The sequence below is a fragment of the Ochotona princeps genome, chromosome 16 (genome assembly GCF_030435755.1).
Source record: "Ochotona princeps isolate mOchPri1 chromosome 16, mOchPri1.hap1, whole genome shotgun sequence".
In the NCBI taxonomy this organism is placed as follows: domain Eukaryota; kingdom Metazoa; phylum Chordata; class Mammalia; order Lagomorpha; family Ochotonidae; genus Ochotona; species Ochotona princeps.
Genome location: NC_080847.1, coordinates 56,972,970 through 56,994,670, shown reverse-complemented (window position 1 = coordinate 56,994,670; position 21,701 = coordinate 56,972,970). Strand labels below are relative to the sequence as shown.

At 52.5% G+C, this 21,701-nt stretch overlaps 1 protein-coding gene across 1 annotated transcript in view; it reads left to right on the top strand.

Moving 5' to 3' along the window:
• Positions 1-14,130: 14,130 nt before the first annotated feature.
• The window catches only part of LOC101528355 (NACHT, LRR and PYD domains-containing protein 9), a 37,208-nt gene continuing 29,637 nt past the window's right edge, over positions 14,131-21,701 (top strand). The window contains exon 1 of the mRNA XM_036492716.2: positions 14,131-14,410. Within this exon, the coding sequence (XP_036348609.2) occupies positions 14,131-14,410 (280 nt within the window). The remainder of the gene's footprint in view (positions 14,411-21,701) is intronic.

The following is a 21,701-nucleotide window of genomic DNA, read 5'->3' as shown; positions in this document are numbered from 1 at the left end:
GAGCTCTCCTTTTGTAAATCTGCCTTTACAATAAAATGACTCCTTCCACAGTCTCCTGGCGCCTGAGAAAAACAGGGACGGGGTTCTGTAAGCAGCTCCAGTTTATTTGGGAAATTCAGTTTCTTATATAGGGTAACAAATGGCCAGCAATTCCAGGGGGAAAGAACTAGGAGCCAATTACTAGGAGCATGCGTGCTTTAACATGCTGTGTTTCCCAGAGTGGAAGCCACCCCCATAGACTATGGCCAGGTGAGGGACATGGCCCTGGCCAGTCAGTCCTTCTTTGAAAAGGCCTGACCCCTGCCCTGTTTCACACCCACGGCTCTGTCCTTGGCTGCCATCTTGCTGACCACGGGTAACCCAGTGACCTTGAGTGTGTTGCCATCTTGTTGACTTAGTGACCTTTCGGCCCTTGAGCCCCACGTCTCTCCCATTCTTTGTTAAATGGGGCAGGGATCCATAGTGGCTGTGCCTGGCTTAGAATCTTACCCGTCACTGACTAGCTGGCCAAGCCCAGGAGATGGGCTTAAAGGGCTTATGGGGTGCTGGGCCGTTTGGGCAATTTATGGAAGGGTGACATGAACCCAGGCATTGGGCGGGCAGTGATGGGCAGCCAAGTCTTCAACTACTTCAGCCAATAGGGACACAGTCCTGAAGCGCTATTGAATAAACTGAACAAGTTTATAAATGTAGGGACCAAGGGTGAGTAGAAACTATCTCTAATCTTGGCCATAGAACCCTTAACTGTTGCTCAAGTATCAGCATAAAAAACTCCTCTCCAAGAACAGTGCCAAGTTGGCCTCGTGGGAGCTAGAGAAGACTGAGGTCTACTCTGCAGCCTCTGGTATTGTTGGGCCAAGGGGAGATGTCCGTACCTGCCCTATGAGCCTCGGACCCATTAGGGTGCCCAGGGTGATGGCAGTCACTGGTTCCCACTGGACTCTCAGGAGTAGGTTAGGGGGCGCTAGGGAATGTCGCTCTTCTCAATATCAATTCTGGAAGTAATATGGTTAAAATACAAAGTTCATTGCTGCTACCATCCAGTACTTTTCCATAGGCGCAAGGGGTCCATCTGGTTTGGCAAATACCAGGTCCCATTGGCAGGGGAAATAATGATGGTTGCAGGTATCCGTTATAATTTGATTGCACAAAGGCCAGTGTTGAGGGGGGACATTGCTAACATGAAGTCCTTGTCTGGGCACAGATGGGTTAGTGAGTCTTGTGTCCAGTTGTTGCCAGTGGGAACTCCATCTGGTCTCCCATGTGGTGGTAGAACCTGAGCCGTCCTCTGCTGCCTCCCAGGCCGCAGGCAGGGAGCTGAATCGGGAGTGGAGCGGCCGGCACACTCGCAGTGTGTGATATGTTTATGTGGGGCTGGGAGGCTAGACATGGCCCTGAGGGAAGCACGGGGGAAGGACGTGGGTGAGAACCGTTGGGATTACAGGGCTGCTCTCCGACAAGGCTGTGGGCATTTCTGAGCCAGCGACTCCCGGGAGAGTCTGTTTCCCAGGAGCTGGCCAGTTGACCCTCCCTCTCGGTTCCATCCCTGGCTGGAGGAGGGCTATGCCGCATGCGCACAGCCTGGACAGTGGACTGCGCACACAGCTGCTGGGAAGCGAGCCTGCGCTTTGTGCTGGACCCCCGGCCTGGGAGACACAGCCATGTGCCTCTCTCATTCCCACTCTGCCACGCCATCGGCTGTTTACGTCTATGATTTCAGAGGGAGTGTATGAGCAAGGTGAATTTATTTTCTGATCTCTGTAAGAAAGGATCTGCTTATGGGTTGACCTGTGGCCCCCTGAAAAGGTGTATGTTAAAGTCAGCCCAGGGCCCGGCACGGTGGCCTAGCGGCTCAAGTCCTCACCTTGCACGTGCCGGGATCCCATATGGGCACTGGTTCTGATCCCGGCAGCTGCACTTCCCCTCCAGCTCCCTGCTTGTGGCCTGAAAAGCAGTCGAGGACGGCCCAAAGTCTTGGCACCCTGCACCCGCGTGGGAGACCTGGAAGAAGTTCCTGCCTCCTGGCTTCGGATCTGCGCAGCACCTGCTGTTGCGCTCACCCGGGGAGTGAACCATCGGACAGACGGGAGATCTTCCTCTCTGTCTCGCCTCCTCTCTGTATATTTGACTTTGTGATAAAAATAAAAATAGATCTTTAAAAAATAGTCATAGCCCTTCCACAGTGGCCTATTTGCAGACAGGTTCACGGATGGTGTAACTTGTAATTGTTGAAGATGCCGTTGTGCTGGGGGAGGTGTACCCCTCATCCGATATGCTGGGGCCCCATATCCAAAGGAGTGAGTTGGACCCAAGAACACAGGGCCACGCCTCTGAGTGATGGTGAAGGCAGAAACCAGGGTGACAGGGCAGGCCCATGAAGCAGAGGACTACTACAATGGAACACATTCCTGCTGACTGCTTGGTTCTGGCCTTGGGCCTCCAGGATGTGAGCTTGGGGTTGGTGCCAGGGACAACAGACAGCACCAGCACCCTCTACATTCCAATAGCCACGTCTCATGCCCTGTAACCAAGCGTTTCCAACAATGGCTAGGCTATGTTATGGATGAAGTAGCATTATGCTCTCACACTAGGGTGGATGTTTAAACTCTGATGTCTTTACTGGTTGCAAACAGCCCTTGGATTAAGGGCGGGACTGACCTAATTTGGATGGCTAGAAGGTTGTCAGGTTGCTGGAGTCATGCCCATGGAGATTGGGAGATGGCTCTTCTGAGTTCAAGCTCAGATTGAATTTTTCCCGGGCTTCCTGGTGGGCCCTGTGATTGTTCTGCACCCAGCATGATCAGCTTGCACAGAGGCCAGAGCCCCCCGATCCTGAGCTGCCCCCTCCACGTTGGAAGCAGAAGCAGAGCTTTCCTCACCCAGAAGCCCCTCTTGGGTATTTCCATCAATCCAGTCCCGACCAACACCTAGAGGAGGCTCATCTTGGCTCTGAACTTATTCGGGCTGTTGTCTAGTCGTGCAGGTAGGGTAAGCGATGCCGAGAAACTTTTAAGGGATGATAGATTTTAATTAATTAATTAATTAATTTTTTGTTGATTACATTGCATTATGAGACACAGTTGCATAGGCACTGGGTCTCCCCCCAGCCCTCCCCCATGGTGGATTCCTCCACCTTGTTGCAGTACCACAGTTCAAGTTCAGTTGAGAGTCTTTCATTGCGAGCAGATAGATTTTTTTTAAAGAAGCTAGCAACAACTGTTAGGTAGTGTCAATTACTACAACAAAGGATTTTTTTAAAGATTTATTTGTTTTTATTGGAAAGGTGAATATACAGAGAGGAGGAGGAGACAGACAGTGAGGAAGATCTTCTGTCTGATGATTCACTCCCCTAGCGGCCCAATGACTTGAGCTCAGCCGATCCGAAGCCGGGAGCCAGGAGCTCTTGTGGGTCTCCCACGCGGGTGCAGGGTTCCGAGGCTTTGGGTCGTCCTCCACTGCTTTCCCAGGCCACAAGCAGGGAGCTGGATGGGAAGTGGGGCCACCGGGATTAGAACCAGCGCCCATATGGGATCCCGGTGCATGCAAGGTGAGGACTTTAACCACTACGCTATCACGCCGGGCCCAGAGGGATGATAGATTCAAACGAGCTGAGAAAAATGAGTGAGGTTTCAGTAGAAGTGATGAGTTGGCCTCTAAACCATGTATGTGGTGAACAATTTGAATCTCTTCCCACAAGGGCTCTGACTGGCACGCTGACAGAGCCATTCCCAGTGATGTGAGTGCTAGCTCATGTTGTGCCCAGATTTTCAGATCCCCAGAAATCACCAGGAGTCTGAGGTCGATCCAAGTGCACAAGGATGGCTTATTCAAGCTCAGCACATCTGAGCCTGGGTTCTTGGTTGAGAGCAGGCACCTGGCCGGCCGGCCAACCATCTGCAAGGAATCAGCACTCCTTACTGGAGTGCGGCCCACAGCACATTCATAGAGTTTTTGTACGGGCAGGCCACAAGAACTTGAAAAGGGGCAGTTCACACTGGCCTGGCGCGATATTGTAGCGGTTAAGGGGCTTGCCTTGAATGCACCGGGATCCCAATGGTGCCTGTTCCCCCCCAGCTCCCTGCCTGGCCTGGGAAAGCAGTCAAGGATGGCTCAAAGTGTTGGGAGCCTGCACTGGCGTGGGAGACCCGGATTGGCTCAGCACCAACCGCTGCAGCCGCTTGCAGAGGTGAATCTTCCGAGGGATGGAAGATCTTCCTCTCTGTCTCTCCTCTTTGGATATCCACCTTTGCAATAAAAATAAATAAATCTTAAAAAAGAAAAAAAGAAAAAGGGCAATTCCCAAGTGCCTGCAGGGTGAGGGCAAATAGCACACACTCCCTGCCTATCTCGGCCGGACAGCCACGCCTCCAGCCACTAAGGGAGGCACCCACTTAATTACCTGCAGCCACCTGTGAGATAACCAGAATAGGGCGGGCCTTGATTCAAAGGCAAAGGGGCCAGCAGTGCTGAAGGTCACACAGGCCACTGAAGGTCACACAGGCCGCTGAAGGCCACACAGGCTTTTGGCCTGCAAGCTCACACAGCTTCTTAGCAATGAGCCATGAGAAGATGGTTGGAGTTTTGATACTGAGGTTCTCACTCACGTAGCTTTAGGGTGATGAGCAATTCAACGATCTCTTGACTGTTTGAGGCTGTCCGTCATTGACCTCTGGGAGTGGAGTGACCACGTGGCCCAACACACCAGCTCGGGGCCCAGCACCTTGGCCTTACAGCGAAGGTCCTCGCGTTGAACGCGCCAGGGTCATATTTGGATGCTGGTTCTAATCTCGGCAGCTCCACTTCCCTTCCAGCTCCCTGCTTGTGGCCTGGGAAAGCAGTGGAGGACGGCCCAAAGCCTTGGGACCCTGCACCCGCGTGGGAGACCTGGAAGAGGCTCTTCTCCTCTCTGTCCATCTGCCTTTATAATAAAAACAAATAAATCTTAAACAAGAATGTGTCAACTGACAACATTACTGCCTTTCTGGACATTGAGCTTCTTTTTTTAAATTTTTTATATATTTTTAAAGATTTTTTTTAAAGATTTATTTATTGGGCCCGGCGGCGTGGCCTAGCGGCTAAAGTCCTCGCTTTGAAAGCCCCGGGATCCCATATGGGCTCCGGTTCTAATCCTGGCAGCTCCACTTCCCATCCAGCTCCCTGCCTGTGGCCTGGGAAAGCAGTGGAGGACGACCCAAAGATTGGGACCCTGCACCCACGTGGGAGACCCGGAAGAGGTTTGGTGCGCATCGGTCCGTTGTGGCTCACAGGTGCTGTAGCCCTCCCTAATCTGGTCTGTCCCCATCCCAGCTCACGCTCTCCAGTGGGAGTAGCTGTCCAGAAAGGGACCCGCCCCTTATTCCCCTGCCGGCTCTGCCCCTCCCTTCCTGGTTCTTAGGTGTGCTGGTCAGGCGCTGCAGTCACATCTGGCACAGGCAACCTTACCTTGGCACTCTGTATTGTGTACTGCTTTTGTCACGACTGAACCTGGCTGGACCCACACTCTCTTCCGGTGGTCTGATTTGCCAGTGGGTGACCTGAACTGGTTCAGCCTGGTCCACCCCGACCCATGCCAAATGTATGCCAGTGGGAAACTTTCCATGGCCTGTTCTGGGCTGTTTCCTTCCATGCTTCTTGCGCTTACCTGCAGGGTCTGTGTCCTGCCAGAGGAGTTGCCCAGCTCCTCCATCAGAACCCGTCCGAGTGCCAGATTTCATGCATGCCAGGGTGTCCATGAGCTAGCCCTACTCAGTTCACCTCCTGTCCTAGCAGGAACAGTAGCTTTTCCTGACTGGCCTTCAACCCATTCTGGTTCTTGCTGTTGGATGTTTCAGCCCAGCCATGGCTCGTCATACCCACATACAGCTCATACATGGCTCAGTTGGGGTTGAGACCTAGCCTAGTCCGTCCCACATCTATCCTGGTCCTCCAGAGCACCAGAAGTTGTTGGAGCCTGGCCCGGCCTGGTGCCTCTAGTCCCAGTCCACTCTTGTGCCAAGGGAGACTACAACTATATCCTGATCAGAATGCAACCCCATTCCAGCATGTGCGCCCCTTAGTGGTAACCTCCAACCAGCTAGGGTGTCCCCTTAGCTTCACAACTGGGCCTGTTCCCAGCCAGTGTTCAGCATACCAGTGGTTGCTCTGTCTCAGCTTGACACAACCTGTCACTTGTTGCAACCCCTGCCTTAGACACTGTGGCTCAGTGTCTGTGGCTCACGCAGACCAGTTGGTGCAAGAACCTAGCTGGGCATGTCTTAGGTCCTGCATTTTCATGTTCACCCACAGCATCCATTCTTGGGGCTTCACACTCAATGCGTGGTGATTAAGAACCATGGGTGTCCGTGCCTGATGCCAGCCTCAATTCCGGACGTGGACATCCTCTGATAGAACCCTGCAGAGCAGAAGTCAGTGGACACCTAAAGGTGAAGGCAGCCCGCGTTACTCAGGCCAAGCAATGTGCTCCGCTTCTGTGGCTACGTCCTCACGCCATCTCACTGGGGTCCCAGGAGCTCAGCCTCTTCCTCAGTACTCTAAGCCAAGTCCTTGCTGTGGTCTGCCCCTGAGCTTGGCCGCCTCTCAAGGGTGCCTGTGTGGAACGCATGGCCCAGGGTTAACAGGCTAAGGGCAGAAATCTAACACAGCCTCCTCCTCTCGGGTCTTGGGGTGCGACGGGGGGTCTCCATGACCTAACGGTATCTCAGAAGGGCAGACCAGGGAGGTATGGGTGAGCAAGCCCTGTCTTCCGGCTTCCTAGCCAGGCCTGACCAGGACTGAGTGTCCAGCTCACGTTCTTAGCCACTTTGCACTTCTCCGGCAGATCCGGGGGCCACCATGAGGGCAAGACAGGAGTAGCAGCAGGACACAGGCTACTGAGCCACGGGGCTGTGGCCTGCACAGTCGCAGTGGCACATCAGGTCAGAGTCGCAACTTCAGAAGCATCAGTTGTTAACAGAGAGAGGCATGGAGAAACACAAAGATTGCTCAAGCAGGGTGGGAAGATGGACCTTCCATCTGCTGGTTCACTTCCCAAGTGCCAGCAACAGTTAGGGCCGGGCTGGGCTGGAGCCTGGGGCCTGGAGCCCAGCCCAGCTCTCCTCCTGGGCTCCAGGCTACTGCTTGCTAGGTAGGGTGTCTGTCAGGAAGGATGTGTGCTGAAAGTGGAGCCGGGGCAAGGACTCTACTATGGGACATGAGCACCTCACACGCTGTGCCGAGCACCTGCCCTGGTTCTAACACTTGCAGCTGAGGTCTGCAGGGAGCGGAACAAGGTCGCGGAGAGACCAGATGCGTAAGTGTCAGCTCAATGTTGTTGGGAAAGACGGAGCTCAGAGATGGCGCGTAGACGCCTCGAACCCCTGTGGGAATCCAGGGTTCCAGAAAGGGTTCCCACTGGGGCTGGCAAGCAGCCTTAGAGCCTTCCATCTCTCTGAGACTGGGGACTGGCAACACTCACTATGTTGAAGGGCAGTGGAGAGCCAAGCAGGCCTTGCACAAAGGACCCCGGGCGGTCAGGCTGTTACCCTGAGAGCAAACAGCAGGCGTGTAATTATGACAGCTGATGCTGATGGTGGAGATGAGCGCTCAGGTGTGGGAGGGTTACCTGCGATTCAGTAAGGAGCATATTGGTGGATGGCTGCTGCTTGTAATGCTGGCTGTTGACACCCGGATTGCTTTATTCCAGAACATGCCATGGATTTCCTCATGGGGGGGCTCCGATTTTCAACAGCCGCTGTGCAAGTGGCGCAGGGTTGCAGAGCAGCCTTAGGAGGCTTAGGAGGCGAGTACCAGGCAGCCCTCTGCGGAGGCCCGAGAACAGTGTCTGCTAGTGCGTCCTATTCGCTTCCTCTCGCCCTACATGCAGTATATTGGTAACATCATAGAAATACTCAGCTCCGCGTTGGAGGAAGATGGCTCGCACCTGAGAGTGGAAAGCCAGCCTCCAGCACTTTCCATCGTGGCCGAGGGGCGGTGTCAGGGCCGGGCCAGCCAATGGGACGGCAGAGAGTTCTATGGCTAATAAAAGAGCAGGCCCAGTGTGGCGTACTGGGGCTCTACTACTGTGCCCAGCCCAGCGGCAGAGCAGACACCGCGTCCCATCTCTTGGCGCAGTCCAGTAGGAAGGAGGGTAAGAGGGAGGGTCGCCTTAGCCACTTGCTTTGGTCAAGGCAGTTCGCGAGGAGGTTGAGTCAGGTTCCTGTTGGGGGCTCAAGTACGGCTGGAGAATGGCGTTTTTCTGGAAGGGACCAAAGCTACTACTTTTTGTTTTGTTCTGAAACTTAATTGGGGCCTTGATTATTGGAGGAAAACAAAGATTGGACAGCCTGAAGTGGCAGGACCCTTCTTCAGAGCCCGTGGGTTCTGGTTGAGGGTTCTGGTTGAGGTCCTTGTGACCAGGGAAAAGACAGAAGTGGGTGTTGAGTGAGAAGTTACCAAAGGTAGGGGTGAAAGTGGAGGTAGGCTTGTTAGTGTGAGCCAGTACTCAAGTCCGAGATAGTCTTTGGCCGACCAGGAGTTGGAGCCCGAGCTGAATTCAGGTTAACAGGTGTTAAGCGTTTGTTCCGCTGGGCCACGGAAGCTGTTAGAGTGGGCCTGGGCAGGTGGGGAGGTTAACTGTGCCGGCGCCAGCAGAGTCAGGCCGGTCTGTGGCCGAGCCTCAGAGGTGTTTGGGAAGCACCCTGTCATTGTCCCCTGGGGAAGGAGGCGGCGGCAGCCACAGGGGCCACACCTGGGACCAGTGCACATCCTCGGGTTTGGGCTGTTCAAACAAGGGTGAATCCCTCGAGCTTGGGGAGAGTCAAAGTGCTGGCATGGGCTACAGCTGGGGGAGCCCCTGCAGATGTGAGCCAAGCGAGCCAGACACGAAGAGCAGGCCCTGTTGGAGTCGGTTCACGAGGCACCTGGAGTAGCTGGATGCACTGAGTTGGAGGTGGGTGTGGTGGACCTAGGGGTACAGAGCTGTGAGGTGGCATGGTGAGCCGAGGGGCACGGAGGTGGGAGGTGGTGTGGTGGACTGAGGAGCTGTGGCAGGGGTATCACATTTGGCGTGTGGAGTGATGAGTCCGTTCTGGACAGAAGTGGATGGGGCTTGTGCCCACACGATGTGGCTTGCTTTTGCCACTGAACTGTACTGTTAAACATGGTGAAGGTTCGCTTTGCACGCCGCACTTCTCTGCAGTTGAAAGCGGCCTCAGGTGTCCCTAGTCTTGTCTGAATGGTTTTCTTCTGCCTGTCCCAGCTGCGGCCGTCTCTGGGGCAGCTGCAGCTCATAGGACTGGGGTGGGGCAGGGAGGCAGAGGGGCTATGAGATGCCCTCTGTGAATTGCGCCAAGCACATCACCCAGGGGCTGGGGTGGAGACTGAGGTCAAAGTGCGCGTGGGCACCTGGACATGAGCCCTGGCCGGTGCCATGGCCGTGGGGGCTGTGGGTGTGTGCTCGGCAGCAGCACGGGAGGCCTCTATTCCTGCTGCTGGAAGCTTTGGGGCCCATGCCCGGTTGTCTGCTGGGGTGTCGGGGACTTCCTCTCGGTGTAGACGGGGAGAGAGTGGACCCTGCTAGACACTGAGCTGGTGGCCTACATGAGTCCAGTCATGGGCTGTGCAGGTGCCCTGTGGACTTTCCCCTTAGCAGGACTTGGCGTTTCACAGCGGCATTGAGAGCTGCGCGGAGGTCACTGTGCATACAGAACGGGTCCAAGTGCCATTGGGAGTGGAAGCCAGTGGACTGTGGGGTTGGAGGTGTTCTGTAATTTGGTTACCTGGTGAAATGTACTTCAGTAATCCGTACTGAATACTGTTTTCCCATGCCCTGGAAACAATAAATCCGTAAGGTTTTCCTGTAAAAGCCAGTTAAATTTTCTAAACATTTATCTTTGTTAGAGATCCTCCACGTGCTGGCTCATCCCCCAAATGGCTGTGACGCCAGGGTCAGGCCGGGGTGAAGCCAGGAGCTTCTGGGTCTCCCAGTGGGTGCAGCGACCAAGGACTTGGCCTTCCTCTCTGCTTCCCTGGGCGCTTCAGCGGCGAGCTGAGCTGAAGCAGCCAGGATTCAAATTGGCACAGGTATAGGATGCCAGCACCACAGGCAGAGGCCTAACTGACCGTGCTGTGGTGCTGGCAAGTTGCAAAAGGCTATGGCACCCAGTATTGCCAGGCGCTGTCCCATTCAAGTGCTGACCAAGTCCGATCCTGGTTGGCGTCTGAGATGGGCACATTCGGGGGTACGGCTGGCAGCTAGATGACATGACGCTCATGAAGTGCGCTCTTTAAAGTTACTTGTGAGTTTCACTAAAAGGCACAGTTAAAATTTTGCTAGAGCTTTTATGTTTTTACCTTTAGTTTATAATTGTTGAACAAGACCCTGGCATTTCTCCTTTATTAAAATTTGACCTGATTGGTGGTGACTCTAACATGAAAGGAGGGAGTGTTACTTTATTTTACATGTCTGTTGGTCTGCTCTTTGTGAACATGTCTGTTGCGTAGGTGAGGGGATTACAGGTCCATACGGGTCTCTGGGTGGATGGGGCAGGTGGGTGAGAGGTGGGTTGAGGGTACGAGGGAGGTGTCGCACCCCTCCTTGCTGCCTGGCCACACCAGCACCGGGGACAGACGGTCCCCTGCTTTCCTCCCAGGGTCCATGATGGGAGGCGAAACGTCCTGAGGGTGTTCCTGGAGTGGCTCGGACTACTTTGAGCTGGTGTTGGCTTCCTCATGCCACGTGTGAGGATGTGTGGGATGTTGGTCCGTGCAGTGGATGTGGGGGACATGAAGGTGTGAAGAGTATTGTTCCATTGCAGGCAGGAACTTCCTACAGCCACAGGAATGCAGCTCCACCTTCCTTTGCCTGGACACCGGACCACCCTAAGGAAGAATCCTAATCCACTCGGGCATTGTTTGCTACTGTAGAGCTGGCCTTTTACTCAATGTGAGCTTGGAGGTTAATGTCAATAATAATGTCTTGCAAAAGGGCCTTCTGTTATTCGTACTGTCTTGGCTGTCCCCATTGACCTTATGCTAATCAAGGGACCTGTATTTAGGGTTTCATTCCTTCCTCGACCTTCAGGGTCTCCTTTTCTTTGTGATACAAGATTAAGTTGTAGAACAAGAATTGTAGCAGGAACTTCCATTGGTTTTAGGTAAAACAAATTGCAGAATTATCCTTAGAAACACCCACTTGACCATGAGGTAAGAAGTCTGAGCCAGGGTTTGACTGTTTCTGTATAAATAAAGCGGACAGCTTTCCCGCATTGTCCATTATGATCATGAAATTATAGCGGTCCATTTCTCATCCACGCACCCTGCTCGAGTTCCAGCCTAACTGGGGTGAGGTGACGCAACGCTGTAATTTTCTGTGCATCTCCCTGTTTGGTGATGCTGAGCGTCTTTGCAGGGGTCTGGTGACGATTTGTAGTTCAGCCTTCAAAGTATACTGTTCGCATCCATGGCCCATCTCTTACTGGACCGTTTCTGTTGCGGCTAAGTTCCTTGATCTCTCGATGTCTGGTCCTAACTCTGGCTTGACTGCATAATTGGCATAGATTTCCTGCATTCTCTGACCATGGATGCTTTCACAAAGTTCTCAGTGAGCACGGCGCTTTGCACCTGCTGGCTTACTCCCCAGCTGTGCTGGCTCACTGCCCAGATACGTACAGTGGCTCTTGTGGGTCTGGGGGTGGGAATGAGGAAATCGGCCCAGGTCTCCCTTGGGTGATGGGGGCCCCCTTCTCTTCAGCCATCATTGCTGTCTCCCAGAACTTGAGTCGCCTGAATGTGGGATGGTGGCCCATGGCCTACCCCAAGACCATGATTCCAGCTTCATAACACTGGATCTATTTCTGTGCCATGTTGTTCCCAACATGGGATCAAGTGTAGGATATCCTGGATGTGCGTGAGTGGAGTATAATTTGGTCTGATATAGTTTCTGTATAGCCTGGGTATACACACTTCACACTGATGTAAATGTGCAAACACGGTGATGTAGCATTTTGAACTTCTTACTGAGGTCAGATATTCAGCCTGTAAGATTTGTGCCTTAACAACTTTGAAGTGTGTACTTGAGTGGTGTGAAACTTGACACGTGCAAGCACCACCACTGTCTCCCGATACTGGTAAACCGCAGTATGGTTACAGTAAACATGCTACTCAAGTCACAGGCCTCTTCCCCTCTGCCCCTCCCTGTCCACCCCAGTTCTGCTTCCCATATTTGAGTGCCTTCCGTGCATGTAAAGTTGGCAATACTGGCTTTTTTAAATTTGAGAGGCAGAAAGGGAGAGAGGGAAGGGTGTTTTGGCTCATCTGGTAAGCACACAGCCAGATGACACGCACTCATCTTGTCGATAATTCTCAATAGTGTGTCGCAGCATGTAAGAACCCTTGTTCTTGAGTGAACACATGACAGACACAGGCAAACCTTTGCTGCGGGAGCCTTGGCTGATGAACACGTGGGTTGCCGCTACGTTGCAGCTGCTGTTCAATGTTCCTATTTTTAGTTTATGTGCTGCCGAAGCGAGCACTGTTCAATGTTCCTAATAGCGTGAGTCCACACACCCTGCTGGGAACTGTTTGGGTTAAATATCAAGAAAAGGGGTTGCCGAGTCCTTGGCTGGCTGACTGGCCGGGGAGCGTCTGCGTTCTTGGGTGCAGTGGCTGTGCCATTTTCAGGGGGTCAGAATTTCTGCGTGAGCTCACCACTACTTGTTACCTTGTGGTGGATAACTCCCATCCTGATGGACGTGAAGCTGTGTCTTGCTCGAGTTCCAACCTGCATCTTCCAATGAGTGTTGTGCGTGTTTTCATGGCTGTACCAGACACTTCATTATCACCACTGGAGAAAGACGGGTCTTTGAGACGGGTCTTTGTGGAGTGTTACAAATTCTCTTTAATCTGGGTATGTCAGGTGTATGATTTGCAAATATCTCCTCCCACTTCATGGGTTGCCTCTTCGTCCCGGTATGGTCGTTTGCACAAAATTGAATTGTTTTTCCCCACCAAACCCAGTCTATCATTTCGTTCTGTTGACCATGCAGGTGACCTTGGCACCATACCCAAGGATTACACTAAGAAATCTAACAACTTAAAGTCTGGCCCCTGTGTTGCAGAATGTTTCCTCGCCTCAGCCCTCACGTTTAGATCTTTGATACACTGGGCTTTTGCATCTAGGCTTCAGGAAGAGCACTGTCGCTCCTTCTGCGCGTGGCTGTGGACGGCAGCGTTGCAGGCTTGTTTTATCTGCAAGGTGTAAGCTGTGACTTGCTGTGTGGAAGCTGGTGTGGGGGCGTAGGCCTGGGACTTGAGCCAAATGCCTGATGTCGGTGGATTCTGTGACTGGGCGGGTCTCCCAGTGAAGATGCTGGGGAGGACTCTGATTTGGTGCCAGTGTTGGCATTTTAGGGGGCTCTGAGAGTTGGGTCACTTTCTGATGTGCTCTCTGTGTGTCCTGGGAGTCTCACATCCCAACATGGAAGAACTGTGGTTTACTCGACACGGATCTTCAAGTGATACATACTGACTACAACCAATATTTTTTGCCACCTGTTGCCATTTAGCACCTACACTTACTTCATATCCTGCCACTCATTGAATTGTAATGATTCCTTGGAGGGTTTCTCCTTGTATGGAAGTTAAAGAATGGTCTAGCTGCATCTGTAAGTTGCAAGGTGACCTGATAAAACTCCCACAGCAGAACAGTCATGGTGTCCTGGGACAGTCGTGTTCCGAGCAAGGGCCATGTGAGCTGTGGCTTCCTTGTCTGGTCTGTGATTGCAGTAGAGTTGCAGTAACACAATGACCTATTGAAAACTACAAAGTTTAACCATAGTTTTCCTGTTTGCCAACATTCCATTATCTTATTTGAAACAGATTTCGATCTGTTGGTTCATTCCCCAAATGCTGGAAACAGCCAGAGCTGTGTCCGGTTAAAGCCAGCGGCCTGGAATTCAAGCCAGGTCTTTGTGGGTGGAGGACCCCAGTACTGGCAACTAGGGTTGTCAGCTCCAGGATGAAGCTGGGCAGAGATGTTCAACTGTGTGCCCTTTATTTCTGTGGTAACTAGGCCATCTTGTTTCTCCCCAGGTGTCACACCTTGATATTTTTGGGGGGCAAGACTGAAGTCCAAGCTCGCCATCCTGGGGCAAGATGGATGAACCCTCCACCTCCAGCTTGAGCCTGATGTGGTGCCTGGAGCAACTCCAAGCTGAGCAGTTAGGACAGTTCAAGGAGCTCCTCACCAGGAATTCTGAGGAGCATGGTCTTGAGACGATTCCCGGGAACGAAGTCAGTGGGGCCTCCAAGGGCGAGCTGGCCCTGCTGCTGGAGAAGTGCTACCCAAGCCATCAGGTGTGGGAGCTGACAATGAGCGTACTCCAACAGCTCAACCGGACAGACATCTGCATGATGGTGGAGGAGGAGCTGAGGAGTGAGTGTGGGGCGGGGGAGGGGCAGGGATGGGGCAATGTGGAGGGTGGGGGCCTGGGGGAGGGGGAAGCTGGTGGAGGACTTGGCTTGCTAGAGGCTTCTGATCACAGAGGGACACGTTTGGTGATGCGGCGGGCACTGCTTCTGTCCCCCGCTTGGTAACAAGGTCGCGCCTCGACACCCCAGCTGCACACAGCCATGCACCAGGCGACTGTCCTGCCATGATGCTGGGGATGCCTGTGGCACACCGTGTACACTCTGAGCGTTGGTATTTGTGTGGCTGGGGACTTGTGAATGACACACTCGACTGCAAACACTGACCCAGACCAATGCTTGAACGAGATGGGTTTCTCCATGTGGCACAGTCATAGGTCTCCAGCCCATTTTTTTAATATCTTTAGTGGAAAGCCAGACTCGGAGAGGAGAGACAGAAGATCTTCCATCCGATGATTCACTCCCCAAGTGGCCTCAATGGCTGGAGCCAAGCCGATCCAAAGCCAGAAGCCTCTTCCAGGTCTCCCACTTGAGTGCAGGGTCCCAAAGGTTTGGGCTGCCCTTGACTGTTTTTCCCAGGCCACAAGCAGGGAGCTGGATGGGAAGCCGGGCTGCCGGGATTAGAACCAGTGCCTATATGGGTCCTGGCGTGCTCAAGGCGAGGACTTTAGCCACTAGGCTACTATGCCAGGCCCCCCTGCCCATCATTTGTAAAAGACTAATTTTTATTGGAAAGGCAGATTTTAGAGTAGAAGAGACAGATCTCCAAAGATCTTCCATCTTGTGTACTGCACAGCACAGCCAGAGCTGAGCTGATCAGAAGCCAGGAGCTTCTTCAGGTCTCCCACATGTGTGCAGGTCCCAGGGCTTCCAGCCATCCTTTACTGCTTTCCCAAGCCACAAGCAGGGAGCTGGATGGAAAGTGGAGCAGCCGGGACGTGAACTGGTGCCCATATGGGCTTCTGACGCTTGCAGGTGGAGGATTAGCCTGTGAGTCATCACACCAGCTCCTCTCCAGCCCACCTTGATTAAGCACAGTGAGCCTGAGCCCACTGGCCTGGCTTGGACAAGAACTGCCCGACGGAGCCTAGATGACTCGGGCCAGGGTGTCAGTAGTGGTGGTGCTGGCCAGGCCAGTAGTTGACCAGATGATGTGCTGGGCTGCCGGCTCGGAGGTCTGGCCCTGCCTGTGCTGGCTGAGGCCTTCCAGAGAAGGCTGCTTGACCACAGCTCTTGGTGGGGCCGCTGGGTGAGCCGCCATCATGTGGAAGGAGGATGGAGGGAGAGGGCTGAGGGAGTGGGCTTCTCTGACATGGGTATAACTGGGAGAGTGAGGGGGGGAGTCGGGTGGGTGAGCTGGCTGTGCTGTGGGCAGGGGGGAGTCGGGTGGGCGAGCTGGCTGTGCCGTTGGTGTCGAAGGCCTCAGCACGTGGCAGGGGACCAAGACGGTCTCTTGGCACTAAAGCCTGAGCAGGGACAGTGTTGGCTTTGGCCCAGAGGTGCGGTCCTGTTTGAGCATGCTTGCTGCGACGGGCTCGGACCCCTTGGGCTTGAGTTCTGCTGCAGTGTGTGCGCGGCACTGCCACGTTGTCTCGCCCCGGGTCTTTGTTGCATGGACACCTGCAGTGGTCACATCTTCTCCCTGAAGGGTGGTTCTCCGTGGCCCGGAATGACGCTTTCCTTCCAGTGTGGGTCTCGTGGAGTAAGGCTGCTACTCCTGCGTCTGTGGGGCTCCTGCTTGTCTGGCCTCCCACACTTAACCCTTGCTCTGTTCCTTCCAACAGACTGAATGCAAGTGGAAACCAATGGTAAGATAAGCCCGTCCCCAGAGGACAAACATGAGTTCTGTTGTGGTAATAACCACACCCCTGGGACTTGTTTTTGGCCCAGAGTACGGTCTTGTCCATTGTCCCGTGTGCCTGTCTCAGTTTAGATCTACCATCAGGCCCAGGGTCACTGAGGGTGAGCCAATGGTGCTCTTCGGCCGTAAGAAGCACCAGAGACAAGCTGGTGAGGAATGTCTGTTTATTCAGTACAGATGCCAGGGTTATAAAGCTCCAGGAAGGGGTGGGCAGGAGGATGTCTTCGGGCCGACCCACCCATCATCCTCCCTAGGCCACGCACGTGGCGGGGTCATGCAGTGTTGGTCTGTTTGTGACTGGCTTATCTCTGATCTACAGTGTCCTGTTACAGAAAACGTTAGTAATTGCTAGCAGGGTTCCCCTGCTCAACTCTGCTTTTCCCTCTCGGCTTGCTCACTGACGGGCAGACAGCGTGGGTGCTGCTGCTTGGATAGTGTGAGACACACATGTGTTCTGTGTACTGAACTCAATGTCCTTGGTCACACACATTTAGAACTTGGACTGCTGATGATACGGTAGCCTAGCTTCATGAGGAACCTCCACACTAACTATTGTGCTATCCTGCACTCCAGCAGCGTGCTGGTTTCACTCTCGACGCCCTTGTCAGCATCTTCTGTCTTCATAGTCCATAAAGCTGGAGTGGTTTTGCTTGTTAGGACTCCTTTTCATTGGAAAGGCAGCTCGGAGAGGATGGACAGAATGATCTGCTCACTCCCAGTGGCCACAGTGGTGGGAACTGAGCCGACCTGCAGCGAGGAGCCAGTGGACTCCTCCGTCTCCCACACGGGTGCAGGGTACTTGGGTACCAGGGCTTTGGGCTGCTTTTCCAGCCACAAGCAGGGAGTTGGACGGGAATTGGAGCAGCTGGGATTAGAACCAGCGCCGTATGGGATCCCGGCACGCAAGGCGGGGATGTAGTTGTGGAGCCATTATTCTATGCTTGTGGTTTTGCTGCTTATTTTCCTCATGATGAAGAATGCTGAGCTTTTTCCCATGTACCCAACCCGTGGGCGTGCCATCCTCCGAGAAATGATTGGGTTTACTGCCCATTCAGATCAGGTGTGCGTGTGTGTTTGAGTATAATTCCCTTCCGTTTCTAGGTATTAGCTGCTTGTCCGGTATAACCTCGCATGATTTCTGTGGTCTAACTGGTGCCTTTCCTTGGAGATCCCGTGTCTGCAGTGTTGCCAAGCTCCAAACACCCCCGGCTGCCGCAGCGTCTTGACATGCTTCTCCCTGGGGCTTGCGTGGCCGGATCTCTCTTGTTCCTGTGCATCGTGAGTTGGCTGGTGGGTGTGCTCTGGGATGAGCACTCGGTCCTCATACCAAGTCTCCGACTGTCTAAGCACCAGCAGCTGACCTTCGAGGCGCTTTCACATCATTGTCGGAAGTCAGCGGGACACACCGGATTACTCCTGGGCTCTCTGTTCTTGCTGCTGGACTGTTTTCATGCCAATGTCCCACTGTTCTAGTATAACTTGGCCATATATTTTAAATCGGCATAATGCCCCCTGTTTGTTCTTGTCCAAGGTAATTTGATTGTCCTGGGCTTTTTGTGCTGCTTCTAGACCTGTGAAAATAGGTTGTACTGATTCAGCATTGTGCTTGCCAGTTCCTTTGGATAGCAGGACCATTTTAGTAGTCAATTCTATCAACATGGAATGCCTTCTCCCATCATTTTTTCCCAATTATCACTAAATCTTTGACATACTGGTCAAATTTATTCCTAGAATTTCACTTTCAAATTTTATTTAGTTGAGAGGATGCCCTCCCCCCACACACGTCGGTTGGGGTTGGGTCAAGCTGAAACCAGAAGTTTCTTTTGGGTCTCAGATTAGGTGCAGGAGCACAGCACATGGCCCATCCCCCACTGCTCTGCGGGGTGCATTAGCAGGGAGTAGGATCGGAAGCCGAGCATCCAGGACGCGAATTGGTGCCCACATGGGATCACAGTGTTGCAGGTGGTGGCTTTATGTGCTAAGCCACCGTGTTAGCCCCTAAATGTCTTTTTTCTTCAAGACATTTACTCAAAATCGAGTTAGATAGACGAAGATCTTGCACCCCTTCATTCCTGGTTCAAGCCTCAAGTGGCCACAGTGGCTGAGCTGGGCTGATGTGTCGCAGGAACCAGGAGCTCCTTCCAGATCTCCCACGTGGGTGCAAAGGCCCATGCCCTGAGTCAGTTTGCACTGCTGGAATGTCCAGGGGACATAGTGTAGCCCAGGGCCCAGCACAGTGGCCTAGCAGCTAAAGTCCTTGCCTTGAGCACGCCGGAATCCCATATGGGTGCCGGTTCTAATCCTGGCAGCCCCACTTCCCATCCAGCTCCCTGCCTGTGGCCTGGGAAAGCAGTCGAGGACGGCCCAGAGCACTGGGACCCTGCACCTGCGTGGGAGACCTGGAGGAAGTTCCTGGCTCCTGGCTTCGGATCGGCTCAGCACCAGCCGTTGAAGTCACTTAGAGTGAATCTTCAGATGGAAGATCTTCCTCTGTCTCTCCTCTCTGTATATCTGATTTTGTAATAAAAAAATCTTAAAAGTGTAGCCCAGACTCCAACCTGTGGCAATACAGGTTGTGAGCTTTATTTTTTAAAGATTTCTTTTTATCACAAAGTCGGATGTGCAGAGGAAGAGACGGAGAGGAAGATCTTCTGTCCATTAATTCACTCCCCAAGTGACTGCAATGGCTAGAACTGAGCCCGTCCGAAGCCAGGTGCTTCCTGTGGGTTGACCACGCAGGTGCAGGGTCCCAAGGCTTTTGAGGCATCCTTGAATCCTGGATATTAATTCCACTTGAGCACCGTGAAGAACAGCTAAAACTTGGTGTTGGACTTGGGTCCGCTGTGGTATTGTACGTTTGTTCATGGAGGATGCTGACCTTACAGTTTGCTCACGTGTCCTTGCCTGGACGTCCGATTCAGGCCTCCTAGACTGAATGTGGAAGGAATTGGCTACTTTGCAATTAACAACAGTGGCTATTCTTGAGTGTTGTAGCATTCAGTACTGGAATCATGTGTTCTTTGTTTTTTTTTTTTTAATTAATGGTTTATTTCAAACTCTTGGCTAAAATAAATGAATGTAACTTTTAATGTTACTTTCATAAATGATAAATTTGTTAATTTGTTAATTGGGCCTGGCGAGGTAGCCTGGTGGCTAAAGCCCTCACCTTGTATAAGCCAGGATCCAATACAGTTGCCACTCGTGTTCAGGCAGCTCTAATTCCCATCAGCTCCCTGTTTCTGGCCTTGGAAGCAGTACAAGATGACCTAAAGGCTTGGGATCATGTACATACCTGGGAGACCCGGAAGAAGCTCTGGGCGCCTCGCTTGGGATCAGCTAAGCTCTGGCCGTTGCAGTCGCTTAGGGAGTCAATCAGTGGATGGAAGATCTTCTCTGTTTCTCCTCCTTTCTGTATATCTGATTTTTCCATAAAAATAAATATATCTTTTTTAAAGAAGAAAGATAGGTGAGTCCATCAGATAACTAGCATGTGTCCATTCATTTATTTGACAGACTGACAGACAGAGAGATATAGAGAGACTGGAAAAAGAGGAGTTGGAGAGAAAAAAAGAGAGAGAGGGAAAAGGTAAGGGAGAGGGAGAGAGAGAGAGAGAATCTTCTATCAACTAATTCACTTCCCAAATGGCCACAGAAGCCTGTGCTGAGTCAGTTTGAAGCCGGTAGCCAGGAGCTTCTGGGCCTCTCTCATGCATATAGCCGTCCAGGAATTGGCCCATCCTCTCCTGCTTTCCCAGGTACATTATCAGGGAACTGGGTCAGAAATGGAACAGCCAGGACTTGAACTCGCGGAATCATGTGTTCTTAAGCGGTCTCCTCCCCGTAAAGATTCAGTATTGTGCTGACATCCTCATGACTTGATCTTTAAGACCAAGGGGGTGTTTGGGAATTCACCCCTCCTTTCAGGTTGTCAATGTTTGTAGTGTCAATGTCTCTGTGGTCAGTTGTGATGTTTTCCTTTAAATTTCTGGACTTGCCTTCTGGGCCCGGCACAGTAGCCTAGTGACTAAAGTCCTTGCTTTGTGTGCCCCAGGATTCTATATGGGTGCCAGTTCATGTCCTGGCTGACCCCCATCCCATCCAGCTCCCTGCTTGTGCCTGTGGCCTGGGAAAGAAGCAGAGGATGGCCCAAAGCCTTGGGACCCTGTAGCTGCGTAAGAGACATGAAGGAAGCTCTTGGATCCTGGCTCCGGATTGGCTCAGTTCTAGCATTTGAGGCCCCTTGGAGTGAATCTGGAGGAAGATCTTTTCTGTCTTCTGTAAATCTGCCTTTCCAATAAAATAAGTCTTTAAAAAAAGCTTGCCTTTTTCCTCCTCAAGAACAGATTCATGGACTTTTTTCTAACTAGTATGTTTCTCACTTTTCTGGACTTGATCACCGCTTTAGCTGGACTTGGTGTATTGGTTTCCCAGCTGCTTGGGGTGTAGTACAGGTGGCTTGGTGTTTTTATTTGTGTAAGCCTTGACTGGTGAAACATTCCCTCTTCCTACTGCATTGCCTGTATGTTATAGGTTTTGGCACAGCTTCAGTTTTCAAGAGTAAGACTGCATAATGTCCTGAGTAGTTGGCAGAGTTTCCCTGGCTGTGTGCGGTTTCATTGGACCGTGTTCAGAAAAGACTGTCGGTTGTAAAAACTCGTGATCTGTCGTGTCCCCTACAGGACAGAACTTACCCTGCAGTACTGAAATCTTTCTGTTCTGTCAAGGGGCGCCCTGTGGGCGTCAGGTCCTGCTGAGCTTAGGAAATGGACTGTGGTGGTTCTAGCTGTCGCTTGTCGAATGCTTCATTGAGCCGAGGGTTCTGCTTGCGATGGCTGAGCAAGTTGAACGTGTCATCCTGGGATCAAGAAGTCGGGAGGGGGCGTGGCGGGAGGCAAGGAGGCGGAGTGAGAAGTGTCACTGAGCTCTTCAACTTGTTTCTCATTCTGTCCTAACTTCACCATTTCACTTACTGTGTGTTGCAACCTTCCCTTGCAAGTTTGAAATGAAGTCTGTTTCTGTTGCGGGCTTGTGCTCTTAAGAAATAAGTACTTGGCACGTGTGCATTCCAGTTTTGTCAGCACCGTTCAGTGAAGATTCTTCCCAGGGCATGTTCTTGACGCTATTGTCAAACCCGGATGTACGTGTTCAGTTCCTTGCTGGGCTTCCACTGTGTTCCATTGGCGCATACGCCAGTTTTTCTGCAGGTCTCGTGCTGTTGGCATGACCACAGCTTTGCGCCGTGCTCTGGAACTGGGTATTGTGAGCCCTCCGGCTGGAACACCATCCCTGCACTATCCACCCCCCGCGCTATCCACCCCCAAGATGGCTTTGGCTAATCTGGGTGTTTTATCAGTATTACAGGAACTTCAGTGTTACTGGTATGAAGATGGTCACTGATGTTGGAAAGGATTTTGTCATTTTCTACAGGCAATGTAAA